The sequence below is a fragment of the Stenella coeruleoalba genome, assembly GCF_951394435.1.
Source record: "Stenella coeruleoalba genome assembly, chromosome: 15".
Taxonomy (NCBI): Eukaryota; Metazoa; Chordata; class Mammalia; order Artiodactyla; family Delphinidae; genus Stenella; species Stenella coeruleoalba.
In genome coordinates, this window is record NC_137161.1 from 17,818,651 (window position 1) to 17,842,348 (window position 23,698).

Sequence of the window (23,698 nt, forward strand, 5' to 3'; positions counted from 1 at the left end):
GCCCTGCTGGAGCTCTCATTCGACTGGGAAAACAGATGATAAGCATGTAAATAAACAAAGACTTTGGTGGTGAGTGCCCTGAAGAGAAGTAAACCAGAGAAAGCAAAAAGAACCAAGGATGTCAGGGTGGGCAGGTAAGGGCTGACTGTGGAGGTGACTGCCATCCCAGCAGAAGCCTGGATGGAAGGGGAGAGCAAACCACTCGGTTATGTGGGGACAGGCACAGCAGGCGTGGGTAGGGGCCAGTGCTAAGGCTTATAGGTGGAAACATGATGGCTGCTTCTGAAGAAGAGCAAGACAGCCAGTGAGCCGTGGGGAGGGTGGTAGGAAAACTGAGAATATTGCTGAAGGGATGAAATGGGAATAACAGGGATGTTGAGACGTCCAAACTAGGCTTAAGGGGCCAGTTCAACTGCCATGACCTCAGAGAACACTTCTCTGGCCTCCTGGCACATCTTGCTCTTGGTGGCCCTTATCCCAGTTTGTTGATGTCTACAAGCTGCTCAGAATCTGAGCCCACATCCATCAGGTCCACTTTTGTACTTCCAGTGCCTTGTACAGAGTAGTAGATGCTCAGTTAATACCTGTCAATTGAATATTGAAGGACTGAGTGAGCAAACGAATGAACAAAATAGTGAAACCAAGTCGTCTGACTCCCACAATTGAAATGTGAATTTCTTGCTCAGAATTTCATCCCATTGACTTTGAAGTGTGTTAGAATCTTCCAAATCCCATGCATTTTGTCTTTTGCCTTTTGTCTGCCAATTAAGGCCTTAAGGGAATGCCCCAACCTCACCTCAGAGACATATTCATGCATGTTTGCCACCGACCAGTCTCTGCTGAAAACTATACCCAGCTCTGGGTGGCCTGTCCCATGGCCCAGAAGGAGAAAATATTAAAAAAAAAAAAAAAAAAAAACTTGTTGCAACGTACATTGTAAAGGTGTTAACTGAGCATCTACCAATCCCTGCAGGGCTTAGGAGGAAGGAGGGCTCATTTGAAGTGCAGTGTGGGAAGCTGGGGCAAAGGGTACATGGAAGGGCCCGGAGAGGGACAACTGGAAATGAGGCTGGAGATGAGGATGGAGACGGGATTAGTCCCAAGCTAAGGCATTTGGACATCATTGTACAGGCAACGGGGAGCCACTGCAGGCTTTTAAGCGGGGAAACAACATAATCAGATGTACGCTGGGGAGTTCATTCTGGCAGGAAGCAGATGGACTCTGGGACTGGACTGGAGGCAGGGAGGCCAGCATGAGGCTATTGTCTTGGCCCAGATCAGGGAGGATGAAGGCTATAAGAAGGAGTGATGTGGGGATGACAGAAGAGGATGGACTTGAGAAACGGCATCTTTCCACACTGTAGGGTACTATTTTCTATTCTCAAGCCTACTCAAGAAGACTCCCATAGTCTAATTCTTCCTGTGAGCCTGGGAATCACTGTCCATCTTAACTCAAAGGAACAGAGAGCTCTTTGTGCCTCTCATCTTCCTTCCTACCCCTCACGGCTCAGAGAAGGGCTCAGCTACTACATTTATAGGCAGAGCAGGAAAGCAAAGGGGAGGGAAGGGCTTCCCATCTCAGGATCTCCGTGATGGCCAAAACAGACTTTTTAATCATGGTAGGCACTCAATGAATGCTTTCCAGATACATAACAAAATAATAATAATAGCAAAGACATATATGTTAAATCCTAGACTAGTGCCTGATACATAATAACTGTCATATATTAACTCACGACCCTAACAGCAAGGCTGTAATATAAATGCTGTTATCCCCATTTAACAGCAAAAATTAATAGAAGCACAAGGAGGTTAAGTAACCTGCCCCAGACCACACAGCCTAAAAGGGACAGAGCCAGGATTCACACCCAGGCAGTTTAAATTCAGAGTCCATGCATGAAACTACCATGCTATGCTGCCTTTCTTATTTTTTTTAATTTATTTTGTTGAAACGTAGTTGGTTTACAATGTTGTGTTAATTTCTGCTGAACAGCACAGTGATTCAGTTATATATATACATTCTTTGTCATATTCTTTTCCATTATAGTTTATCACAGGATATTGAATATAGTTCCCTGTGCTATACACTAGGACCTTGTTGTTTCTATATATACTAGTTTGCATCTGGTAATCCCAAATTCCCAATCCATCCCTCCCCACCCCCTCTCCCCCTTGGCAACCACAAGTCTGTCCTCTATGTCTGTGAGTCTGTTTCTGTTTCATAAATAAGTTCATTTGTGTCATATTTTAGATTCCACATGTAAGTGATATCATATGGTATTTGTCTCTCTCTTTCTGACTGACTTCACTCCGTATGATAATCTCTAGGTCCATCCATGTCACTGCAAATGGCATTATTTCATTCTTTTTATGGCCAAGTAGTATTCCATTGTATATATGTACCACATCTTCTTTATCCATTCATCTGTCAGTGGACATTTAGGTTGTTTCCATGTCTTGGCTATTCTGAATAGTGCTGCTATGAACATAGGGCTGCGTGTATCTCTTTGAATTATAATTTTGTCCAGATATATGCCCAAGAGTGGGATTGCTGCATCATATGGCAACTTTAGTTTTTTTGAGGGACCTCCATACTGTTTTCCACAGTGGCTGCACCAATTTACATTCCCACTGACAGTGTAGGAGGGTTCCCTCTTGTCCACACCCTCGCCAGCATGTTATTTGGAGACTTTTGAATGATGGCTATTCTGACCAGCATGAGGTGGTACCCCATTGTGGTTTTGATGTGCATTTCTCTAATAACTATATGCTGCCTTTCTGGTTGGTCTCTCAACAGCTTGTTTATTGGGCATTTGCTCTGAGACTCACACGGTGCTAGGCTCCACAGAAAATTTTTTAAAACTTAGGAGGCAGTGTGTGTCCTCAAGAAGCTGACAACCCCACTAAGAAGACAGGACCACGCAAACAGAGAGTTTAGGTGGGGCTGTTGATTCCTGGTGGTTAATCCAACAGTTGTGGCCATGACACTGGCCTTGGGTTGTTATTGACAGTCACCCCAGGTGTTACTAGAGTATGCCAGGTAATTCTTACAAAGTACCTACTAAATATTTATGGAGCAAGTGGAAGTCTGAGGTAGAGAGATGTACAGGGGACTTAGAAATGAATCTTTGAATCAGAAAGTAGATCCAGAACTTCTGAGACACCATCATGTCTGTTTCTCCACGAACCACGCAGATGACTTTTCTATTTGATTTCCTAAAGAAGAGGGTCTTGAGGCAGCTCATCCTCCTCAGCAGAACACAAAGACTTATCAGCAACGCTTAAGACAAAAATAGGCGTTCATTAGACTTTCGGACTTGTTTTCCCTGAGATTGTTAACTATAAAAGAAAGTGGAGTTTCAGGACTTTCCAACACCCTCTCCACCAACAGGCTCCATAATTGGCATATATATATTTTTTTGATTTATCCTTTCATTCGTGTATTTACTCATTCAATAAATACTAATCACGTTCAATGTTATGTACTAAGTGCAGATCTGTCTCCAAAACTTGAACTTCTACCCAATATGATATACTTCCTCTCTGTAGCAAAAAAGGGGACCCTCCATGTAGGACATGCCCAGACAAAAGAGAAGGTTGTCCTCAACCGTTCCCCAATGATTAGGATTATGGGGCACCAGAGTAACCACACATCAGAGCCCAGCAGGGCCTACTGAAGACTCTGAAATGTACAGGGAAATCAGAAACTGATCTCTAAATCTGAAAGTGGCTGTATCAGTCTCTAGGGCACACCTACCTGGGGTTCCCCACCCCCCCAAATGAAAGGAACTTCAGTTCCAAGCCCAGCCATGTAGCACGGAGAGGCAGTGTGACATCTTTTCCTAATTGTTACTGATGCGAGGAGCCAGCAAGGTGATTGTTTTCTTCTTTCAGGTGCCTTACGGGGCCTTGTACAGTGTTCTGCATGTAATCACGGCTCAGGAAAGACTTGGTGGTGGTTGATGTCCCACAGAAACCTGAAAATTCCTTCTCCACCTTTTTCTGGGTGCATAGCCATAACTGGTGGCCATCTGACTTTTGCTCCCAGTCCGTGGCTCCAAGGCAAGCCTGTACGGGCCCCTCACAAGGAACTATAATAATAGCTAACATTTAGCGATGGACTAAGCATTTTACGTGCATTATCTTATTTAATCTTTGCCACTGCCCTGGGAAATGTCTAACGCTAGTTTCGTTTTGCTTATGAAGAGACCGAGCCTTGGAAAGGATAATTATTGGTACTGTGCTGTTTGTAAGCTTCACTGTACTTTTCTTTTGTCATCCAGGGGTACCATCGACCTCGGCACTACATTGCTACTCAAGGTAAGTGCCCTCCTTTTCCTCTAAAGGGCCCTTGCCTTACACTGGAGGAGAGGAATGAGCTTCTACCAGCCAAGAAGTCATATAGGAGCAGGGCTGGAGAGCCTCCCGAGGTCTCGAGGTTGTTCATTTGTTTGGGAAGGAAGGAGGTGACAAGTTCAGCTATGGGGGGAGGGACGTAAGGGAGAGAGGAAGGAGGTGTCACTAGGAAATGGTCAAGAGAGATGGGCCCTGGACCAAAAGCATCAGCCTCAGGCATGTGCCGTCAGTATCCACCATTCGGACCTGGAGCTCTCGGTGCCTCATCTCCTCGATGGGCGTGTGCACGGGAGAGAGAGGCAGCCGGCGCTCCTAGAAAGCGACTTACCAGGATGTTATCAGAAGACTTAAAAATGACTATACCTCTCAAACTGTGCTGGGAGGAGATCGTGTGGATGATTATATATACGTGGACAGTGACACATATAATAAGATACCCTTCACAGTGTTATCTAATAGGGAAAAAAGTGAAAAATCTTAACTGACCATCAATTGGTAGATTGGTTCAAGTGTGACACTTCCATGTTATGGAAAATTATGCAGCTATGAAAAATGTCATGGCAGGTAAGAGTTTTTAAGGGCATGGGAAAATACATATAATAGATATAACGCTTATTATAGCAAATACAATATATATACACATATATATATATATATATTTGTACAGAAAAATGGCATTCAAAATTTTGTATCAGATACACTTATTACTCTTGTAATTTTAAAAATGATGGAGGCCCAGGACATTGAAAGAGAAATTTCCAAGGAAATTGCTTTGGACTCTCAGATTCTGTGTCCCATTTCTTGTCTGTTTTTCTTCCCTCCTTTCTGTCCAGGCTCCAGACAAATGCATTTGTCAAGCTCAGAATCGGGCATCTTCTGTCTGTGCTCTCAGCATCTGACTCCTGGCAGCTCCTCTGCCCTCCCACCCCACCCACACCCCAATTTCCTTCTCATCTCTCACTGAGGTTCTGGAGCCCAATTTTTGAAAACTCCCTTAAGCTATGTCATTAACCCCTAATATAAGGTGATGGGTTGGCGGGAAAGTGGGGCTGGTGGCAAGGGTCTGAGCAGGAGGGCGATGAAGAGGAGAATCTGCGGGCATTTCCAGGGGACGCTGCAGACCCTGCCAGCTGGAGTGTGGCTTTTCTCGTGCACACTCTGACCTCACACGCTTCAGTCCCCAGTCTCCGCTACTTGTGTCCCCATAGGAATCGCTGACCTCCCTCTTAGTCACCCATCCGGAGCCTTGACTGACCAGCCGGGAGGGACAAGCCTCTTGCCTGCTTCCTTGCCGTTGCAGTCTGACCCTGACACCTTCTCTGTTGGCAGGTCCCATGCAGGAGACCGTAAAGGACTTCTGGAGAATGATCTGGCAGGAGAACTCGGCCAGCATCGTCATGGTCACAAACCTCGTGGAAGTGGGCAGGGTAAGCCCCTCCCATGGGTACCGGGATGGAGTTTGCTGGCTGGCATTCCGCTGCCCAGCATCTCTCTGTGCCAAGTGCCTCCCGTTCCACATTTCACCCTCACGGCACCCTATGCGGGAGAAGTCCTCCCTCCTTTTCATAGTCAAGGAACATCTTTTCCCTTCAAAACCCTCTCGCCCCTTTCTCCACCCTCACTGTCCGCTGATGACGTCATCTCATAGACTTTGAGGGAATTACAGCCATCAGACGTGAATGTTCATCTTCACACCGCAAAGCTGCATCCTACTTGTGTCTACAGCCATCTTCTCATTCTTCTCCTCTATCATCAGGCTGAACCATAAGACATGGCTGTTTTTGTTGACCCCAAATGGTAGAATATCATCTGTTTCTTATGGTGCAGCCTAATGCGATAGGAGAAGTGACTCTTGCCCTTTCAAAGGCAATTCCTAGTGCCTTGAATCACAGATTCCGCTCAAGAATGTCTCATTCTCCCCCTCTCGCTTGGAAAGTAATTCTCTTTCCCATTGCTAGATTATTTCCCTCAGCATACAGACATCCTGAGTACCTTCCCCCTTAAAAGTATAAAGCAGGCAAAACGAAACTGCTGCTCCTGTCCCTGCTTTTCTGCCAGACCCTGAAATCTCACACACAGGCTCTGCTGCTTCACTCCCGTTCTCTTCCACCCACTGCAGTGTAGCTGCTCCCTCCATCCCACCCACAGTGATTCGTCAGTATCCCCAGCATCCTTCATGTTGACAAATCCAATAGCCATTTCTCTCTTCTCATTGTACTCAACCTCTCAGCAGCATCTGACCCTTTGTTCCTCGAAACCTTGACATTCTTCAGGGTTTAGACCTTGGTCTCTCACTCTGCTCTGTCTCGACTCTCTCCTGTGTGCTCCTTAGCTACTCCTGGGGCTTAGAAATGGGACTCTCTTCCCAGCTTTTGCTTTCGCCTACTTGGTAAACCGTGGCATGTGGGTGGGTGGGTGCTGGGTGCACAGACGCTAGAATCAAGAGGGCCTCTCTACTTACCACATGAGCTAACTAAAGACAGGGCAGGTAAGTTTTTCTTCTGGCAAGAACCAGATAATCCATTAAAATGAAGAGTCCTGGCCTCCAAGATAACGGGAAGGGGGAGAATCCGGGCTGTCAGTCATGATTCAGCAAAGGGCTTTGGACATCTCGTGGCCTAACAGGAATTGAGGGCCAGAAGAGACTTTGTCCTTGAGCCCACTCTTATTTAGTCCATTGCCCAGTTTTACAGATGAGGAAACAGACCCAAAGGAGTGGAGTGAATGCCCTGAAGTCACCCGGCCACGATCCCTGACTCCTGTCTCTCGTTCTCGTGGTCATGGTCCCCCTACTCAAGACTGCGCCCCAGGGACTCAGGCCCAGGGAGCAGCTACTGTGGACAAAATGTCCAGCCCAGGATTTAAGAATTCAGAGGCACATTCCAGCCTGTTCTAGAACATGTCCCCCCCACTGGAGACAGAGTCCCTTGATTGTGAGTCTAATTCGAATTGGGACAGGGGACAGGAGAGCAATTTCTTCATGAAACTCCTGCTAGGAGCGAAGCTCTGTGCCAGACACTGTTGTGCACTATGCGTTACTTCACTTTACCTCACAGCAGTTGTACAAGGCGATGTTCCTGGTAATTATTCAGAGGGCCTGGCTCTGCATCCTAGCTCCATCCCTTACTGACAGCTGACCTTGGGCAATTTTCTTAGCCTCCCTGTGCTTCTGATTCCTCATCTGTAAAATGGGGCTGCTAATAATGTCTACTTCATCAGGGTGTGATGATAAGTAATAATTCAAGTAATCCGTGTAAAGTATTTGTAGAACACTCAGCAAGGAGAGCTGGACGCTGTAAGCAGTTAGTAAGTGTTAGTGATCGTTATTCATAGGAAGCTGAGGCTCAGAGAGGTTCAGTACTTTCTGGAAGCTACTCAGCTACAGCGTTAGAACGAAGCAATGCATCCGTTTGCCTCCAAACCCTGTTGCACTAAATCAGCATTTCCCTAAGTGGGTTCCACGGGATGCTCTTCTGCATGATGCTTAGCGAACAGGGGGTTCCATGGTTAAATACGTTTGGGAAATGCTGTGTACTCTTTGCCCCTTTCGGAGAGTCGAAAAGCACATTAGCGTTAGCACGTGAACGAGCCGAGCAGTCCTGTAGCGACGTGGCCTATTTAACTTTGTTTAATCCAGCATTTCCCAAACTCATTTGACCACAAAACCTTTTTTTGTTTGTTTTTGTTTCTTGTTTTTTACCTAACACCTGTCAGCACCCAGCGGGACACACTGTGGGAAATGCCACTGTAAGCCGCTCGGCGTCCCCCGGAATGGTAATACTTTTGTTCTTTTACGGGGAAAGCGATCTCTTTTTCCTCCTGCGGCATGTGACTCAGAACCAGGTGTGGGAGTGGCTTGTTCACGGCCTCTGCACCCACCCCTGGGGCAGAGAGCCGTTGCAAACGTCTTCCTTTTGAGCCCAGCACCTTCCTTCCTTTTCCCAGCCACGAGCCTTTCTCCTTCCAGCCCCCTCGTAATATTAATGACCCTCTCCCCGCCATGTCTGCTTCCACCTCCTCACTGTTCCCACCTTTTATTCTCATCTCTGCTCTGCTGATACTACTCAGCTGCCCCAGCCTATCGCAGAAAAAGAGGACTCAGCCAGAGGTAGAAAACTGGCCACGTGACCTTGGACAAGTCACCAAACCTCCCAACTTGAGTATGATGTTCATCTGTACAGTGGGGAGATCACCACCTGCCTATCTCACCCAGATCTAGTTGATCTCTTAGTGTGGGAATGGATTTGAAAAGTACCAGGAGCTCTGCCAAAGGAGGTACCACCGTTATCCCCCGCGGCTCCAGTTCCTCTAGGAGTGAGCTGGTCCCTGTGTATTTTACCCTCCCCGGCCAGCTGAGAATGCCTTGACTGAAAGTCCACCAAGGTCGCCCTTGAGTTTATTCGGACGGGAAGCCAGATGAGATGGCCACACACGCTCAGCCGCCCACTCACTCGTACCGTCCCTGTCCTTGCCCGCAGGTGAAGTGTGTGCGATACTGGCCGGATGACATGGAGGTCTACGGAGACATTAAAGTCACCCTGATCGAAACAGAGCCCCTGGCAGAGTATATCATCCGCACCTTCACAGTCCAGAAGGTAAGCTTCCCTGCGGCCGTGTGCAGCCTGCCCTCCAGGCAAGCTGGCTTGTTTGTTCATCCAGGACATGGCAGCGACCAAGGGGCTGCTCTGTACCCACCCTGCACCAATGAGAGATCGGCAATCAGCTTGGACGTGGACCCTGCTCCAAAGGACCCCGCGTCTAGCAGGAGGGACAAATAGAATTCGCCAGACAAATAGCATAATGACATATGGTAATAAAAGCCACAGAGGAAACATGCCAAGCTGGGGAGACAGAAATCCACGGGAGGATGGGGTGATCAGAGAGGACCTCCAGGAGGAGGAGGCATTTAAGCAGACAGTGAAGGATGAGAAAGAGCCAGCCAAGGGAAGAGCAGGAGGAATATTATCCCAGGAAGAGGGAAAGAACCATGCAGAGTCTGGAGGGGAAAGAAGATCTTGACATGTTCTAGGCCTGTGGTTCTCAGCTGGGGGTGACTGTCCCACAGGGACATTTACCAGTGTCTGGAGACAGTTGTCAAAACCATAGCTGCCATTTTCTAAAAGTAACATCATTAATGAACCAAGTGGCCACAGGCCTGAGGATGCAAAAACACCAGGGACTTCGGTGCTCTGAGCACTGTGCCCTTGGGGATTGACAGGTCCTTGTGAGTGCCAAAGCAGGCACATGCATGGTGCCCTTCCTGCATGCACGGTGCTGGCAGGACACACTGTCTGCTCCCAACACTGCCCCCTCCAACCCCTGGGCTCCTAAAGGCCCGTATCTGCAGACTCAGATGAAGAGCCAGGAGGGAAGGACGCCCCTCAGCTACAAGGTACATTGCTGTGATCTTAGGCTGGGTTCCTTAGAAGCAGAGCCTGAGACAAGGTTTCCCTTATACGTGGTGTATCAAGGGAGCGCTCCCAGAGAAACTTGTAAGTCAGCAAGAGAAGCTGGAGAGGAAAGAGGAAGGGGCAGGCCAAGTTCAGAGTCTCGGGCAAGGTCTAGCCTAGGCCTGACCCATGGGGGCCTCTGGAGCGTAAACACACCGCAGAGGTGCCCGCTTGCTGTACTCAGTCCACTGACTGGCTGCGGACCAGCCGCTGCGGGGTAACCTCCAGGGTGGGCTCCTGTCGGCTGAGAGCACGTCTCCAGGAAAGGGGGCACGTGTGAGTCACTAGCAGCCAGCGCTCCTGCAGCTGAGGCCTGGAACGTAGCGCCACAAACACCAGCCTCAGCTCCCATACTTGGTGGTTGGTGCTGGGCGTGAGCTGGGTGACTGGGGACCAGACTCTGAGCCAAGGGGAGGCCTTGGGGAACTGCAGCCCACCCAGGCCTTGGGGAACTGCAGCCCACCCAGTGTGTTGAGGAGTCGTCATTTCTCAGGCTGTCTTTTTGTCTTTCTTTCAATCACCAGGGAAGCTATTACCCATAGGAAGACACCCTTCAAGGTCTCCACAGGCCTCGGAGGATTAACTCAACTTAGCCAGCCTCTCCACAGGTGCTCAGCAAACACTGCCTGGGTTATCAGCTCAGAATCAGTTCCTGGGGACCCACAAATAATAAACAGGAAGCGTTGTCTGTCCCTTGAAGAGAACACAGTCCCACCAGGAAGAGAGGACCCTTGATAAACAGTTGCAGTGCAGGTGGTGTGGGCTTGAACGAGGGCTTCAGGGGCTGAGCTGATTTGGAGGGTGGGGTGAAAAACTCTGAGTATTCTCGAAGCTGTTTTAACTTCTACTTCAGTTCTTCTGTCAGCGCTTTAACCCCAGCCTTTATTCACTCCTGCCCAGACCCTGCAGCTGCCTCCTAACGGGGCTTCTGTCTCTAGTCTTGCCCACAGTCTTAGTTTAGGTTTCTAGGAAGCAGAGCCTGAGGTAGGGATTTGGGTGCCCTTGATGCTGTGTTGAGGAAGAACCCAGGGGAGAAGCGGGGTGAGGGAGGCAGTACAGGGCGGGGAAGGAGCTGAGCAAGGATGTGGCCTGGTCCCACAGGGAGATCTGGGGCATGAGTTACACCACAGAGTTGGGCCCATCTTGAGGCAAAGGGTTCTTTGGCACATCCATGAGAGTAACCCATTATCCTGGTTTGCCCAGGACCACCCTGGCTTTAGCACTGAAAATCCCATGTCCTGGGAAACCCCTCAGCCCTGGGCAAACTGACAAAATCGGTTGGTCACTGAATGCCAGCTGCCCATCCCCCACTCCCAAAGGAGGTGGTTCCTGTTCAGCTGAGAGCAACTTTCTGAAGGGGTAATTTTTAGCTGTCCACAGCCAAGGTCAGGGTAGCTGGGGATGGGTGCACTGGCCCAGGAAAGGGGACCTGGCGCCCTCTACACAGCCCACCAGCACCACCCCGCAAATCCTTCCTCCACGTAGCGGCTAGTGTGATCCTTCCAAGACGCCCATCTGGTGATGCGTTTCCTCTTCTGTGCAACTATCTGGGCAGCCTCCCTATAGCTCCCCGATGACTCTGGGATAAAACCCAAAGGCCTTAAAATAGGATACAAAACCTTGCAGCACTCAGTACCCGCCCAGCCTCCCCCCCACCACCCCGCCCCCGCCCCACCCCATCCCGCTGTCCTCATTGCCTGTCTTCCACTCTTCTCTGGAATTGCCCTGGGCTATTTGTGATTCTTTTCACGTACTCTGCTAAGTCCTGTCCCCAGGCCTTTGCCTCAACTGCCTCTCTGCCTAGGAATCCCTCCATCCTTCCACTGGGTAATACTTAGCCTCAGTGTATCATACGATTAGGGGGACAGACTGTGGAGCCAGACAGCTAGGCTTTAGACTGTAACTTTACAGCTTACTAGTTGTGTGACCTTGGGCATGTTCCTTAGCCTTGCTTAGCCTCACTTTCCTCATCCCTAAAATGGAGATGATAATATGAGGATTGATATGGGATTAAATGAATTAATACATTGAAGAAATCAGAAGAGTGACAGGCACATAGTCGATGCTTAATAAACGTTAGCTATTATTTTCATTATTAATATGTTTCAAGACTCAGGTCAGGCATCCCCTCCTTCAGGAAGCCTTCTCTGATTTCTCCTCTCCCTAATGGGATTAGCTGACACTCCTTTATGCACTTTAATGGAATTAAAGGTCCACTTAGGGGCCTGCCTCCCCCACTGGACCATGAGCTGTTCCAGGGACAGGGACTTGGCCTTTATTTCCACCTTCCTAGTGCCTAGCACAAGGCTAGGCACAGGTAACCCTCGGTGAATATCTTTTAACTGAAAAAATGAACCATCGAACACTCTTCCTATTCAGCGCCTCTAGTATCTGCAGGAGATTGCTAGGTAGAGAAAGGTAGGTAGGGGCAGTGCATAAGCAAAGGCTCAGAGGCATAACCTGACCATAGACTAGTCAAGAACTGCCATTTGGCCTGGAGCATGTCTATGTGGAGGGTGCGGGGAGGGGAAGGGGAACGATGGGAGCTCCAGGCCCCACCACCCCCGTCAGTCAGAGAAGCTCTGCTTTTGTTTGTTTCATTTTATCATTCTAAATGAGAATCTAATTAACAAAGAAGTCTGCCTTTTTAATTTTGAAAGTCCTGGAGAGTATCATAGACCAGACTGGAGAACTGAAGGACACCAGTCCTCAATCAGTGAAAGGCCTTGTATTCCCCTGGAAACAACTCGAACTTGGAGTTGAAGTCTAACATTTTTCTGAATCTGTTCTGCTGAAAAACACTTATCAAAAGAGGGTCCCCTGGGCAAACAGTGTGAATGTTATAAGCCCCCTTGGGAATTCAGCGTGTATGTTAGCACAGTAAAGGCTCTGAGAAGTCCTGCAGTAGAACCATCAGTTTCACTTTATTTACTTCCGAAGTTCCCAGATGTAAGAGATGCAGAATCACTCTGCGCAGCAACACCTATTAACCCTTTGAGGGCCTTGCCCTCCCTGACAGCAGGGAAGCTGGACCCTAAGTGCTCATGGCCTCGTGGCTCCCCATGGGTGCTGGGCAGGGTGGCTGGGGGCAGCAGCTGGAGGAACAGAGGGCCGTTCTCTCCTCAGAAAGGCTACCATGAGATCCGGGAGCTCCGCCTCTTCCACTTCACCAGCTGGCCCGACCACGGCGTCCCCTGCTATGCCACCGGCCTCCTCGGCTTTGTCCGCCAGGTCAAGTTCCTCAATCCCCCAGAAGCTGGGCCCATAGTGGTCCACTGCAGGTAAGTGAAAGGCTCCGCCCCAAACAAGGAGGCCTTTGCAGCTCTGCACTCTTGGTGAGGGGGTACTCTCTTGTCCAGTGGCCTTTATTCTTTGCCTGTGTCCCCTCTTCCCAGCCCTTTCTGATGAGACCAGGGTCCTAAGTCTAACAATAATACTAATAGTAGCAGTAGCAGTTGTTATTATTGCTGTTGCCCTGAAACAGTAAAGACCCTGAGGACGTGGGCTTGGCACTGACAGCGTCTGCTACACATGCACTTCACCTGCATTACTTCATTTACTTCTCACCCAACCTTGAGAGGTGGCCATTATTGTCATTCCCATTTTACAGATGGGAAAACCGAGGCGCTAAGAAGGTAGATACTGTGCTCGGGTCACACAGGTGTGAAATGGCAGAGCCAGGATATTTAACATGATTTTCTCCAGACGCTCGCCCTTGGTGTGGCGGCAGGGTGCCCCCGCGGAAGTGTGCTTCTCTTCATTTCTCTTATTTTAAAAATCAATTGCTGGCCTGCGGGGTCCTTTGTAGAGAGTAAATGGACAGTGTCGGGTTTTAGCTTATTATGGAGAAGGGATATTTTCAGCTCTGACCCAGAAAGTCACATTGGGAGTGATGAGCACATCCTGGAATCCTCCTAAACGGAGATGAAGTATCATGTCAAGGGCATTAGGAATTGGAGGAGGGTGGATGTCCAGATCTGAAGGCCAACTAGCATGCTCGCTTCCTCCCCTGCCAGCGCCTCTCTTTTCCAGTGTGACCTTGGGCCTGGTCCATCTTTTCAGACCCCGCATGCTCTTAACTGCAGGTTATCTCTGCCCTGGCAGTGTCCACGTCAGGCAAGGTCTTGAGCCAAGTCAAGGAGAGACACCATAAGCTGTAGGTGTCTCAGAGCCACCCCTTTCTCACACAGCACCCATCTACCTTCGCCACAACAGCGAGGTGTGAACTAGAAAGCCCATTTCACGGATGAGTCCATTGAAGATTAGGAGGCCATACGGATCGCCCCGTGGGCTCTCTAAGCATTCCGCATATAGTCTCTGCTTTACATCTCATGACAATTCGAGGACAATAAAATGTTCACCCCAAGTCCCATATCCCAGAGAGCAGCCAGAGCAGGGGTAAGGAAGAAAGGGAGATAATGGCAAGCATTTATCAGGCCCTCCTAGCATGACGCCCCCGTGTCTGTGTCTCCATACCAAGTCACCCTGACACACCTGAGCAGAGTGGTGCCCCCTCCTGAGGCTGTCCTGAAGATTAAGTGGGTTGGCCAACATATACTAGGTACCTAAGAGAATTCCAGACATATAGTAAGCACTTAAAAATATCATATACTGTTCTCTGCCTCTCGATGCTGTCCCCCTCCCCAGACTGTTAATCCTTCAGGACAGGAACCATGTCTGACTTATCTTCACATCCCCACTCCCGAGCCCAGCATCTAGTGCTCAGTAAACATCTGGTGACTACAGGTAGCAAACATTTATAATAGATGGCCACGTAACCAGGCACAGGGCTAAGCAATTGATGCGCATTGTGCTTTTTCAGCATAATTTCATGCAGTTCACGTGTACTGTGCTATTAATGCTATTATCATCAGCCTCATTTTATGGAAGAGGGCATTGAAACCCAGAGAGATTGAGTCATTCACCCAAGGTCACACAGCTAGTCAGTGGTCGAGCCAGGGTTTGATCCCAGGGGTCTGACCCCAAATGGCGTGTGCTTAATTGCTCTGTGAGGCTGAAATAAACGGATCAATCCTCCCAAGAACCCTGTAGGGAAGAGTGTCATGTGTGAGAAAACTGAGGCTCACAGACGCCAGGCAGCTTGTCCACTAGTGGTGGATCCAAGATTCAAAATCAAGTCGGGCTGCTGCTTTCTCCTAAAACAGGTCGAGGATGAGACTTGGGAGAAGACGTGGACGAGTGGCTCTTTGGGTTCCCTCCTAGACCCTGAGGCCCAGCCTGATTGGGGGTCCCTTCTGGGGGTTTTGATTTGGGGGGAGGCATTCTGGGGCAAGTACAAGGCAGATTTTACTCAATTCAAACCATGAAATTTTACCAAGATCAAAGACTTGCCAGATGATGGAGGATGGATTTCCAGGGGTTTACTCTCCAGACCATTGTGGGTGTCGGTTGGTCCACCGCCTGTCCTCCTTGGATTTATGGTCATTCAACATTGCTTTCTTTCCTGGTCCATCGCCCTTCCTCTTTTCGTTTCCTTTTATTTTCGCATTGTCAAGCAAAGACACTTGTTTCCGTGAGGGAAATGAAAACGCAGTGGAGATGGGCCTCCTGGCAGTCTGGCCTTCACTTCCAAAACTATATGCATTTAAAGCAAATGCCCTATTTGTCTCTCGTTCGGTGCTATGATTTTGGAACCCACTGATCTGGGAAGGTCTGGCCATGGCCCATGGGGTCTCATTGAGTTCTTTTGCTATTTTTTACTTGGCCTGAGATTTTCTGAAAGGAAGCCACCAGTGGTCAGAGTCGAGTATGTATCAGGGGCCTTGATTCTGGAGCCGGGTCTCAGGACCGTCGGCTGCTCTGGTTTACTGATGCTGCTGCCTCGTGATCCTGGAAAAGCAGGTGCACGTGGAGACAAACCCAAGGCTTTGGACATGGTGCTCAGGACTCACTCTGTGTGAGTCCGTTGGGACAGCTCAGAGGACCTGGTTTCTGCCGTCTCAGTTACCTCTTCTGATCTCTCTTGTCTCTCCCTCCTTGCTTCCATCCATCAACCCATTCACTGAAGAAGACAGAAGGAAGGGAGAGATGGAGGGAGGGAAGTGGGGTGGGGAAGACACGTTTCTAGGCATTTCCAGGGTGCCCGGCATATGTAGGTGGATTCTCTTTACCCATCAGATGAGCAAACTGCATGCATCCGTGTTGTCTAAGCGTACATTATCTTATTAAGAGAGGAAGTGTAGGAGCACAAGCTCTGGAGCCAAACTGCCTGGGGGAAAGTCCCAGCTCCACCACTTGCCTGCTGTGTGACCTTGGGCAAGGTCAGCACTCTGTGCCTCCGTTTTCTCACTGTGTAATAGGGTGAGAAACTTCCTAATAACCTCATAAGAGAATGAACAGGTAACACTGCAGAAGCAGTTAGAACAATGTCTGGAACGTTGTCACAGCTAAATAAGTGTTTGTTAAATGAGTACAACAAAAATAAGCCAGTCCTGATAAAATAGCCCCCAAAGGCAAGCATCACTCTCCCATTTTACAAAAGAGAAGACTGAGGTTCTAAGTTTAGTCACTAGCTTAGGATCTCCTGGCAGGACTGGGGTTCAGACCTGCAGTGTACTGCCTCTCTGCAGGGTCCTCAGGGACAGGGCTGAATGGGAGGGGCCTCCCCAGGGCTGCTCCCACCCCAAGGTCCCTAACATGGACCACCGTCCTCTCTTCCAGTGCTGGTGCCGGGAGGACTGGCTGCTTCATCGCCATCGACACCATGCTTGACATGGCCGAGAATGAAGGGGTGGTGGACATCTTCAACTGCGTGCGTGAGCTCCGGGCCCAGAGGGTCAACCTGGTGCAGACGGAGGTGAGGCCTGGGGTGTCAGTTGGCCAAGGAGGAGCATGGTGGGACAGAAAGGCCCACGGGTGGAGGCCTCCTACAGAAAGAAGCCTGGGCGTGGGAGAAATGGGAGGGAATGGGTACATGGCTTGCTATGGTGAGATCATCGTAGAAGCTAGGATGCCCCTGCCAACCCTGAGGCCCCCCAGTGCAAGGCCTCCTACCAGGGAGGAACGTGGTGCTGTGTGCCCCATCTCTGAGGGCCTAAGCGGCAACTGAATGGCAACTTTCAGGTATTCTTTGAATGGTGTCCTTGCCTTGGGTGAAGGAGAAGAGAGAGATAGGGAAGGATTGGCATTGATTGAATGCCTGCTGTGTGCCAAGCATCGCTTCAGGCACTGCAGGAATGGCTTACTCAGTGAAGTTACTGAGTTCCTGAGCTAGGCGCAGGGGATTCCAAGAGAGATAACTCATCACTCCTGGCCTCAAGTGAGAAGCAGACCTCCAGGCACTGCTCTGTCCAGTTGGAGAGCCCAAGATCCGAGGGACATGGGAGGGGTTCATCTTTATTCTTGAGTACCTACTATGTGCCAGGCGTCACTCCAGGTCTTTTGTATTCAGGGTATTGTTTCTACTCCTTACAACAACCCTATGGGGGAGCTCCTGCTAGTGCCCCCATTTTATAGGTGAGGAAACTGAGAAATGGTGTCCCCAAAGCCTCATATAGCCAGACAGTGGTAGAACTTGGGTCCATGTGACCCCACGTCCCACGTGCTTTCCCCTGAACCACACTGTCTCACAAGGAAGCCTTTTCTGCCTCTCCTACGCCTGGAAGCCATGGTTTGCTACTCCTATAACGAGCCCATCTTCTGGTTCTAGTGAGGCTGTAGGTGCCCGGGCAGCGGAGCTGGGGCAGATAAAGAGCTGTATCCATCATCAGCCCTGCAAAGAGATACCACCCAAGGCTTTGGGCCTGGCCAGTCACTGCGGGCTCTGCAGGCAGTTCCCTCACTTACAGGCTCACACACCTGGGACCCTGCTCCAGGCTCCAAGCCAACTCCCACAGGCCGGTCTGCAGGCTTCTTGGTGAGGCTGCTACAGCTGAGAGGCTGCCTTGTCTGTTCCTGGGCTCATGCATGTGGAAGGCAGGCTCACTGCCTGGCGTTATGCACATCGTGGTCCTTGCCCTCTGGTGGGGGAGATAGGCGTTCAAATAGATCACCACAATGCCTCTAGATAAACATTTTATATAAAGAGATGGGCCAAGTTCTGCAGGAGAATAGTCGCTCAACAGACGTTTGTTAATGAGTGACTGGAACAGCAACAACTCCTGCCTGGTGGATTTGGAGAAGACTCTCCCAAGGGAATGAGACATTGAAGGCGTAGAGAAGGGGGGGATGGTGTCCAGGACGAGAGCGGCAAAGAGCTGGGATGGTGGAGGGGGTGATGCACGTTTCAGGAGCAGAGCCTGAGACAAGGAGTCGAGGGCAAGTGGTTTCCTTGGTTGGAACAAATGGCTGTGTCCCAAGACACACTGGTTGGCAAGTGGGGAAATGAGAGAGGGGACGGAAGGAAGTCAAGCCTGTCAACACTGTGAAAGTATTTTACAGGCTGTTTGACACAGTGGACGGCTGGAGCCCAGTCCTGCCGGGGGAGCTCTGAGATGGTGTGGAGTGTCTTCCAGATTTCCCACCCGAGAGAGGGAACGTAGGCATTTATCCCCAGGTCTCCATCTGGCATTGCTTGAGCCCTCCTTCCCACGGCATTAACTCTTTGGCCCTGCTGGGGATGAAGGCCCTCAGCCTGAATCTCAGGGATTTGCAGTAAGCAGCCTTCAGCAGTGAAAGGCGAAAGCTGACGGGCCATGGGCAGGACACCACGGGCACCTGCTACCACATGTCCAGGAGTTTCTAATTTTTATCAGTGACTCTGCTGTTCAGTCTTACATAGGGAGCAAAACTCAGCACAGCTCAGACAGTCACCCAGAAACACGGCAACTCGGCCCTTCGGGTTATAGGATAGAAAGCAGTGATTCTGCAACATGAATCATGCCCATCCTTCACAGCCACAGGCTGAAATGTGGACAAGAAACTCCCGGCCACCCTTCTTACCCAGCACCCCGTTCCCTCTCGCCTCGGCTCTGCAGGAGCAGTATGTGTTTGTGCACGACGCCATCCTGGAAGCGTGTCTCTGCGGCAACACGGCCATCCCGGTATGCGAGTTCCGCTCTCTCTACTACAATATCAGCAGGCTGGACCCCCAGACCAACTCCAGCCAAATCAAAGACGAATTTCAGGTACGAGCACATCCCAGGCTTCATGACCCAGCCAACTTCAGTGCCACTGAGCCACTGAGCACAGCCCTGGGGCTTTCCTTGCAAGAATGGCTATGTATATATCCTTCCAGTGTCTGCAGCTCCAGACGGCTGAGGAGGAATTCCAGAACAGAAAATGCACACCACGAGCAACTGCTCACCAATCAGTGACTGCTGACACTTGTTTTTTTTAACTATGAATATGTTTTGGAACCGAGGTCTTATTTAATTCTAGTCCAGGTTGTATGTGGAGACAAGTTTATAGACACAGGTGTGAATTTCAAGCGCCTCGATCCCTGCAGGGACTCGGGTCTTCTCAGTATTTCTGTACAATTGGAGTGTGTCCTAGATCCTCACAATTCAAGGTGGGGTCTCAAGACCAGCAGCGTTGGCTTCACCTGGGAGCTTGTTAGATGTGCAGAATCTTGGGTCCCACCGGACCTGCTGAATGAGAGCCTGTGATTTAACAGTATCTCCGGGTGATTTAAATGCACATTAAACTCCGAGAAGCATCACCTGAGGGCACAGCTCAGGCAGAACAGATCTGCCCCCTTGGAGCCCATGTAGCCGGAATGGTGGCAGCTTTGGTCTGGAGGCCTGGACTTGAATCACTGAGTAAGGCAAAACCAGAGTCCAGCCCACTGTCCTGAGGTCAGTGCCAGGGTCCTATTTTGGGCAACAGGAGCTGTGAACAGGCAGGAGGAAGCAAAGAAGTTTCAGGACCAGAAGGGCCAGTGCAGGTCCATGGTTCCACGGGCAGATACCCCAGCCAGGTCAATGGCTTAGTCCTCCTTCAAACAAATAGACTTTATTGATTCGGAGTAGAGACCAAGGGCTGAATGGGGGAAGGATGGAGGACACGGACCCCTGGTGGTTGCACGTAGCATCTAGTCTGTTGGCTGGGGCAGTTCAGCTCTAGCCCCACACTTGCAAGACTTACTCTGCAGAACACAAGCCCTGAATTTTTCAGACAAACTAGAGCTTGCTCTCTGGGGGTCTCTCACTCATCCTGGGCGTCTCATCCAAGCATCCTTCCTTCCATTCTCAAACAGCTTTCTCTCTGAGAGGCATGCTGGTAAAATCATTTCTTTCATTCCGTGGCGCTTAAGTGATATTTAAAAGTCATTAGGGATTCCCTGCCCCCACTCCCCACCTTATGACCTCCTGGCTGGCCCACCATTTCATGCAGGATGGCTGAGAGGAGTAACTCAGCTCAGATGATTGGCAGGTGTTCAGAGCCTGTGTCTAAGCCCGCATGAGTGTGTGCCGTCCCTGCAGCCTTGGCCCTGTGGTGGTGTCCCACAGCCCCTGGCAGAGGCTCTCAGCCCCCAGGGCCTGGAGCAGCCAGCAGGAGATGATAGAACGTCACCACGGAAGAGAACAGTCCTGGGAAAAGGACTGGAGGGACAGGCTTGGAAGATGAAGGGAGTTTGAACATTGCTGCCTCCTCTGTTCAGGGCAACCATCTAAGCAGTACCTGCCTATCTGCCCTTGACCCCATAGACCCTCAACATCGTGACTCCTCGCGTCCGGCCTGAGGACTGCAGCATCGGTCTCCTGCCACGGAACCATGATAAGAATCGGAGCATGGATGTCCTGCCTCTGGACCGCTGCCTGCCCTTCCTCATCTCGGTGGATGGAGAATCGAGCAACTACATCAATGCGGCACTGATGGATGTAAGCGGAGCCCCCTGGCTGGCATTCCAGGGAAAAGCTTCTTCCCAAGGGGGAGGTGGCTGGAGCCCAGGGCCTTGACATCCCCCTGCCCAAGCCAGCCTCTCCTTCTGATCTTTTTGGCGCACAAGACCTTTCTCCCCCTGAAGGCTCTGATCCAGACCTATATACAAGCTGTGCTTTTAGCCCTTTTGCTCCCATAAAGGTCTGAAAGAATAAACCAAAAGCTTCAAGTGGGTCCCCTGACACCACAGTGAGGCTACAGGCCTGACCAGTCCCCCTTCCTGCTATGTACAGAGCTGACTCTCAGCCTTAAGTTCAGTTCAGAAAACATTCTACATGCCAGCCCCGTTCCTACTGTTCTCTTAGGGGCACCGTCTCCTGCTTTCTCAGCATCAAGTCCAAGAAGCGCACACCTCCCTTGACCTGGTTTGGGATTAGGGGGTCATGTTCCTACCCCAGGGGGTCCATGCTCCTGACTTGTATGCTTCTTCCCCGGGTCCTCCAGCTACTGCCAGGTATCATCCCTCCACTTCCAGGATGTGAGATGTTTGCAGCTGGAAGGAACCGTGCATCATCCAGTCTCATCCATGCACTTCCCAGCAAAGGAAACTGAGGCCAGAGAAAGAGACTCACTCAGAGATACCCCGAGAGCTAGTGACTTACTCTAGAATTTATTCCTTGAGCCTCCCCTCAGTTCACTTGATTCAGTAAGATGCAGACATCTTTCCTCCCAAGACTCGGGACCAAGAACACCATTGCTTGACTGGGGAAGAGCCCTTCCAGGTCCCTCTCCCCACCTATACCTGAAGGTCAAGTCCATCCAGCCCACATGAACCTCCCATCTTACCTGGAACAAGAAGGAACATGGGGTACTGTCCGCTGGGGTCAAGGCCAACTACCTCTCTGACCACTAATCCTAAGTGTTTGTTAGAGGCAGAGGGGTGACAGGAAGTCAGTGCTGACAGGAAGTCAGTGCCTATCTCAGCTTTGTGGGCGCCTGCGCTGGCCTCTGCCCACAGGGTGCGCAAGTCCTCCATGGAAACCCTGGCTCTGGGTCCAGAAGCAGGGAGTCTTGTCCTGGTCAGATCAAATAGCTGGATGTGGAGGGAAGACTGCAGGCTTTAGCTTGGAGTCTTCCAACGTCACTGTGTGCACGTATCCATGCGTGTGTACATGTGTGCATGCGTGCGTGCACACACACGTGTGTGGTGAGAGATGGGGCCTGGGGTTGCACCCACACTTCCAAGTTCCTTCCAGCGTTGTCTCCCCCTTGTCCCAACTCCCCCTCCTTTCCTTCCTCATCCAAGGATCAAACACGCTCCTGGCCTCTGCCTAGTATATTAGATGCTGCCTGGAGTCAGATGCCTTCTGCCAAGCTCTGATGCTGACTGTATTCTCTTTGTCCACAGGGCATTTCTCCTGTGAGCCATCACTGGGGTCTTTGCCTTTCTTATTTTTAAAAAAAAAAAAAAAAGTCCTTATCTGTATTCCAGCTCGGTTTGGGCATTATCTGGTAACCATGGCAGCTTTGCTGCTAGCAGAAAAATATGAAGTCCTCTGGGTTAATTTTTAATGTTTCCCTTGGTAAAGGATGATGTTATCCATGAAATGGATTGCCAGCTGATCCCTGAAACCCGGCAGGAGCACAGATCTCGAACATATTTTCAGATAAGGCTTTGTCAGGTATGCTGGCCTAATAGAGCATTTATCACAGAGACAGGGAAAATGGAAAGAAAACTAACATTCACTGAGTGTTGGGCAGTATGTCAGATCCTGAACATAGACTATCTCATTCTGCATTTGGATATGATTATTCCCGTTTTCTGGGTGAGGTACTGAGGGTCAGAGAATTTCCATGACTGTCTCCAGGTCAACGCTCTCAGAAAGGGTGGAGCCAGGGTCTGAACCCCAAGTCTTTTGACTCTTAAAGCCTAGATTTTTTTCCATGTCTGGAAATGTCTGCAGACCAGCTTCTGCCACTAGAGTCTGGCTTTTGGGGGAACTCAACATTCTGTTCTAGATTCTTCCTCTGACCATTCCACTGGCAGGAGAAGACCCTTCGAAGGGGTGCATCTGTGGCATCCACGGTTGCAAGGCATTTTCTTTGCCATCAGGACACCAAGAAATAAGAGCAATGGCAGGTGCTTTAGGTATTCTATTTGGCAGAGTCTTTTGCCAGAGACTTTTCCTGGTTTGAATGGGCAAACTCTTCTTCCCTCCCCATCCTTCTGCTGCCCTGTGACTCCACCGGAAACAGGCATGAACAATCACTCAAGAAAACTTGTTGAGAATATGAGTCATTTCTCAGGTTTTACAAACCACTAATGAAGCGGAGATGCTCCCCAGTCTTTCCAAATACCTTCTCACAGGTACTGTAATAAATAGCGCCCAGCTGAAGCTTCAGATGTGGTCCAGACTCACACAGGCCATTTGCTCTGGGCCTCAGCTCCCCACCTGTAACGTGGGACTGAGTTTATTCAGTTGTTTGCTGGACCTGTACTGAGCGTCTAGTGTGCCGGCCATGATGCTAGTGCCAAGGACGAAGAACCGAGTCAGGGATGGTCCCGCCCTGCCAGCGGGCTCACAGCTGGGTTCTTACTTGCTGCACTTTGCACGTGCATATCTTTTCAATCTGTACCACAGCCATCCCTTTGGAGTTATGCATCCCATCTTCCGGTTGAAGAACCTGAGATTTGGAGAGATCTAATAACTTCCCAGTGCTCAGCACTGATTTTAAAAAAGTCACTCTATAAATGAGCTTGAATGAATGAATGAATGAATGATTGGGGGGATAGATGGATGGATGGATGGATGAATGACTTATAACGTACAACTGGCAAAGCTGGGTTTGAACCCAGGTCTGCCTGACTCTAAAACCTGAGCACCTTCACTGCCCCATTGGCTCACAGGACACAGTGCCCACCTTCTGCCAGACCAGCTCAGCCTGCATTCCAGCCTTGGGGCAGGAGTGAAGCGCTTGCACTATGAGCCCCTCCAGGAGGCTCTCTGCCTCGGGCTGAGCCAACCCCTCCTCCATCGTGGGCACAGGGACACAAAATATCCCTTTTATCCCAAGAGGTGCCTTGGCTGGCAGAGCAGCAAATCTGCATC

The 23,698-nt window shown here is 50.0% G+C and overlaps 1 protein-coding gene across 1 annotated transcript in view; it reads left to right on the top strand.

Annotated features, from left to right (window-relative positions):
• The window catches only part of PTPRT (protein tyrosine phosphatase receptor type T), a 1,078,581-nt gene that overhangs the window by 1,031,164 nt on the left and 23,719 nt on the right, over positions 1-23,698 (top strand). The window contains 7 exon segments of the mRNA XM_079943946.1: positions 4,284-4,320; positions 5,686-5,783; positions 8,835-8,951; positions 12,933-13,087; positions 16,488-16,623; positions 18,743-18,892; positions 20,414-20,587. Coding sequence (XP_079800072.1) covers positions 4,284-4,320; positions 5,686-5,783; positions 8,835-8,951; positions 12,933-13,087; positions 16,488-16,623; positions 18,743-18,892; positions 20,414-20,587 — 867 coding nt within the window.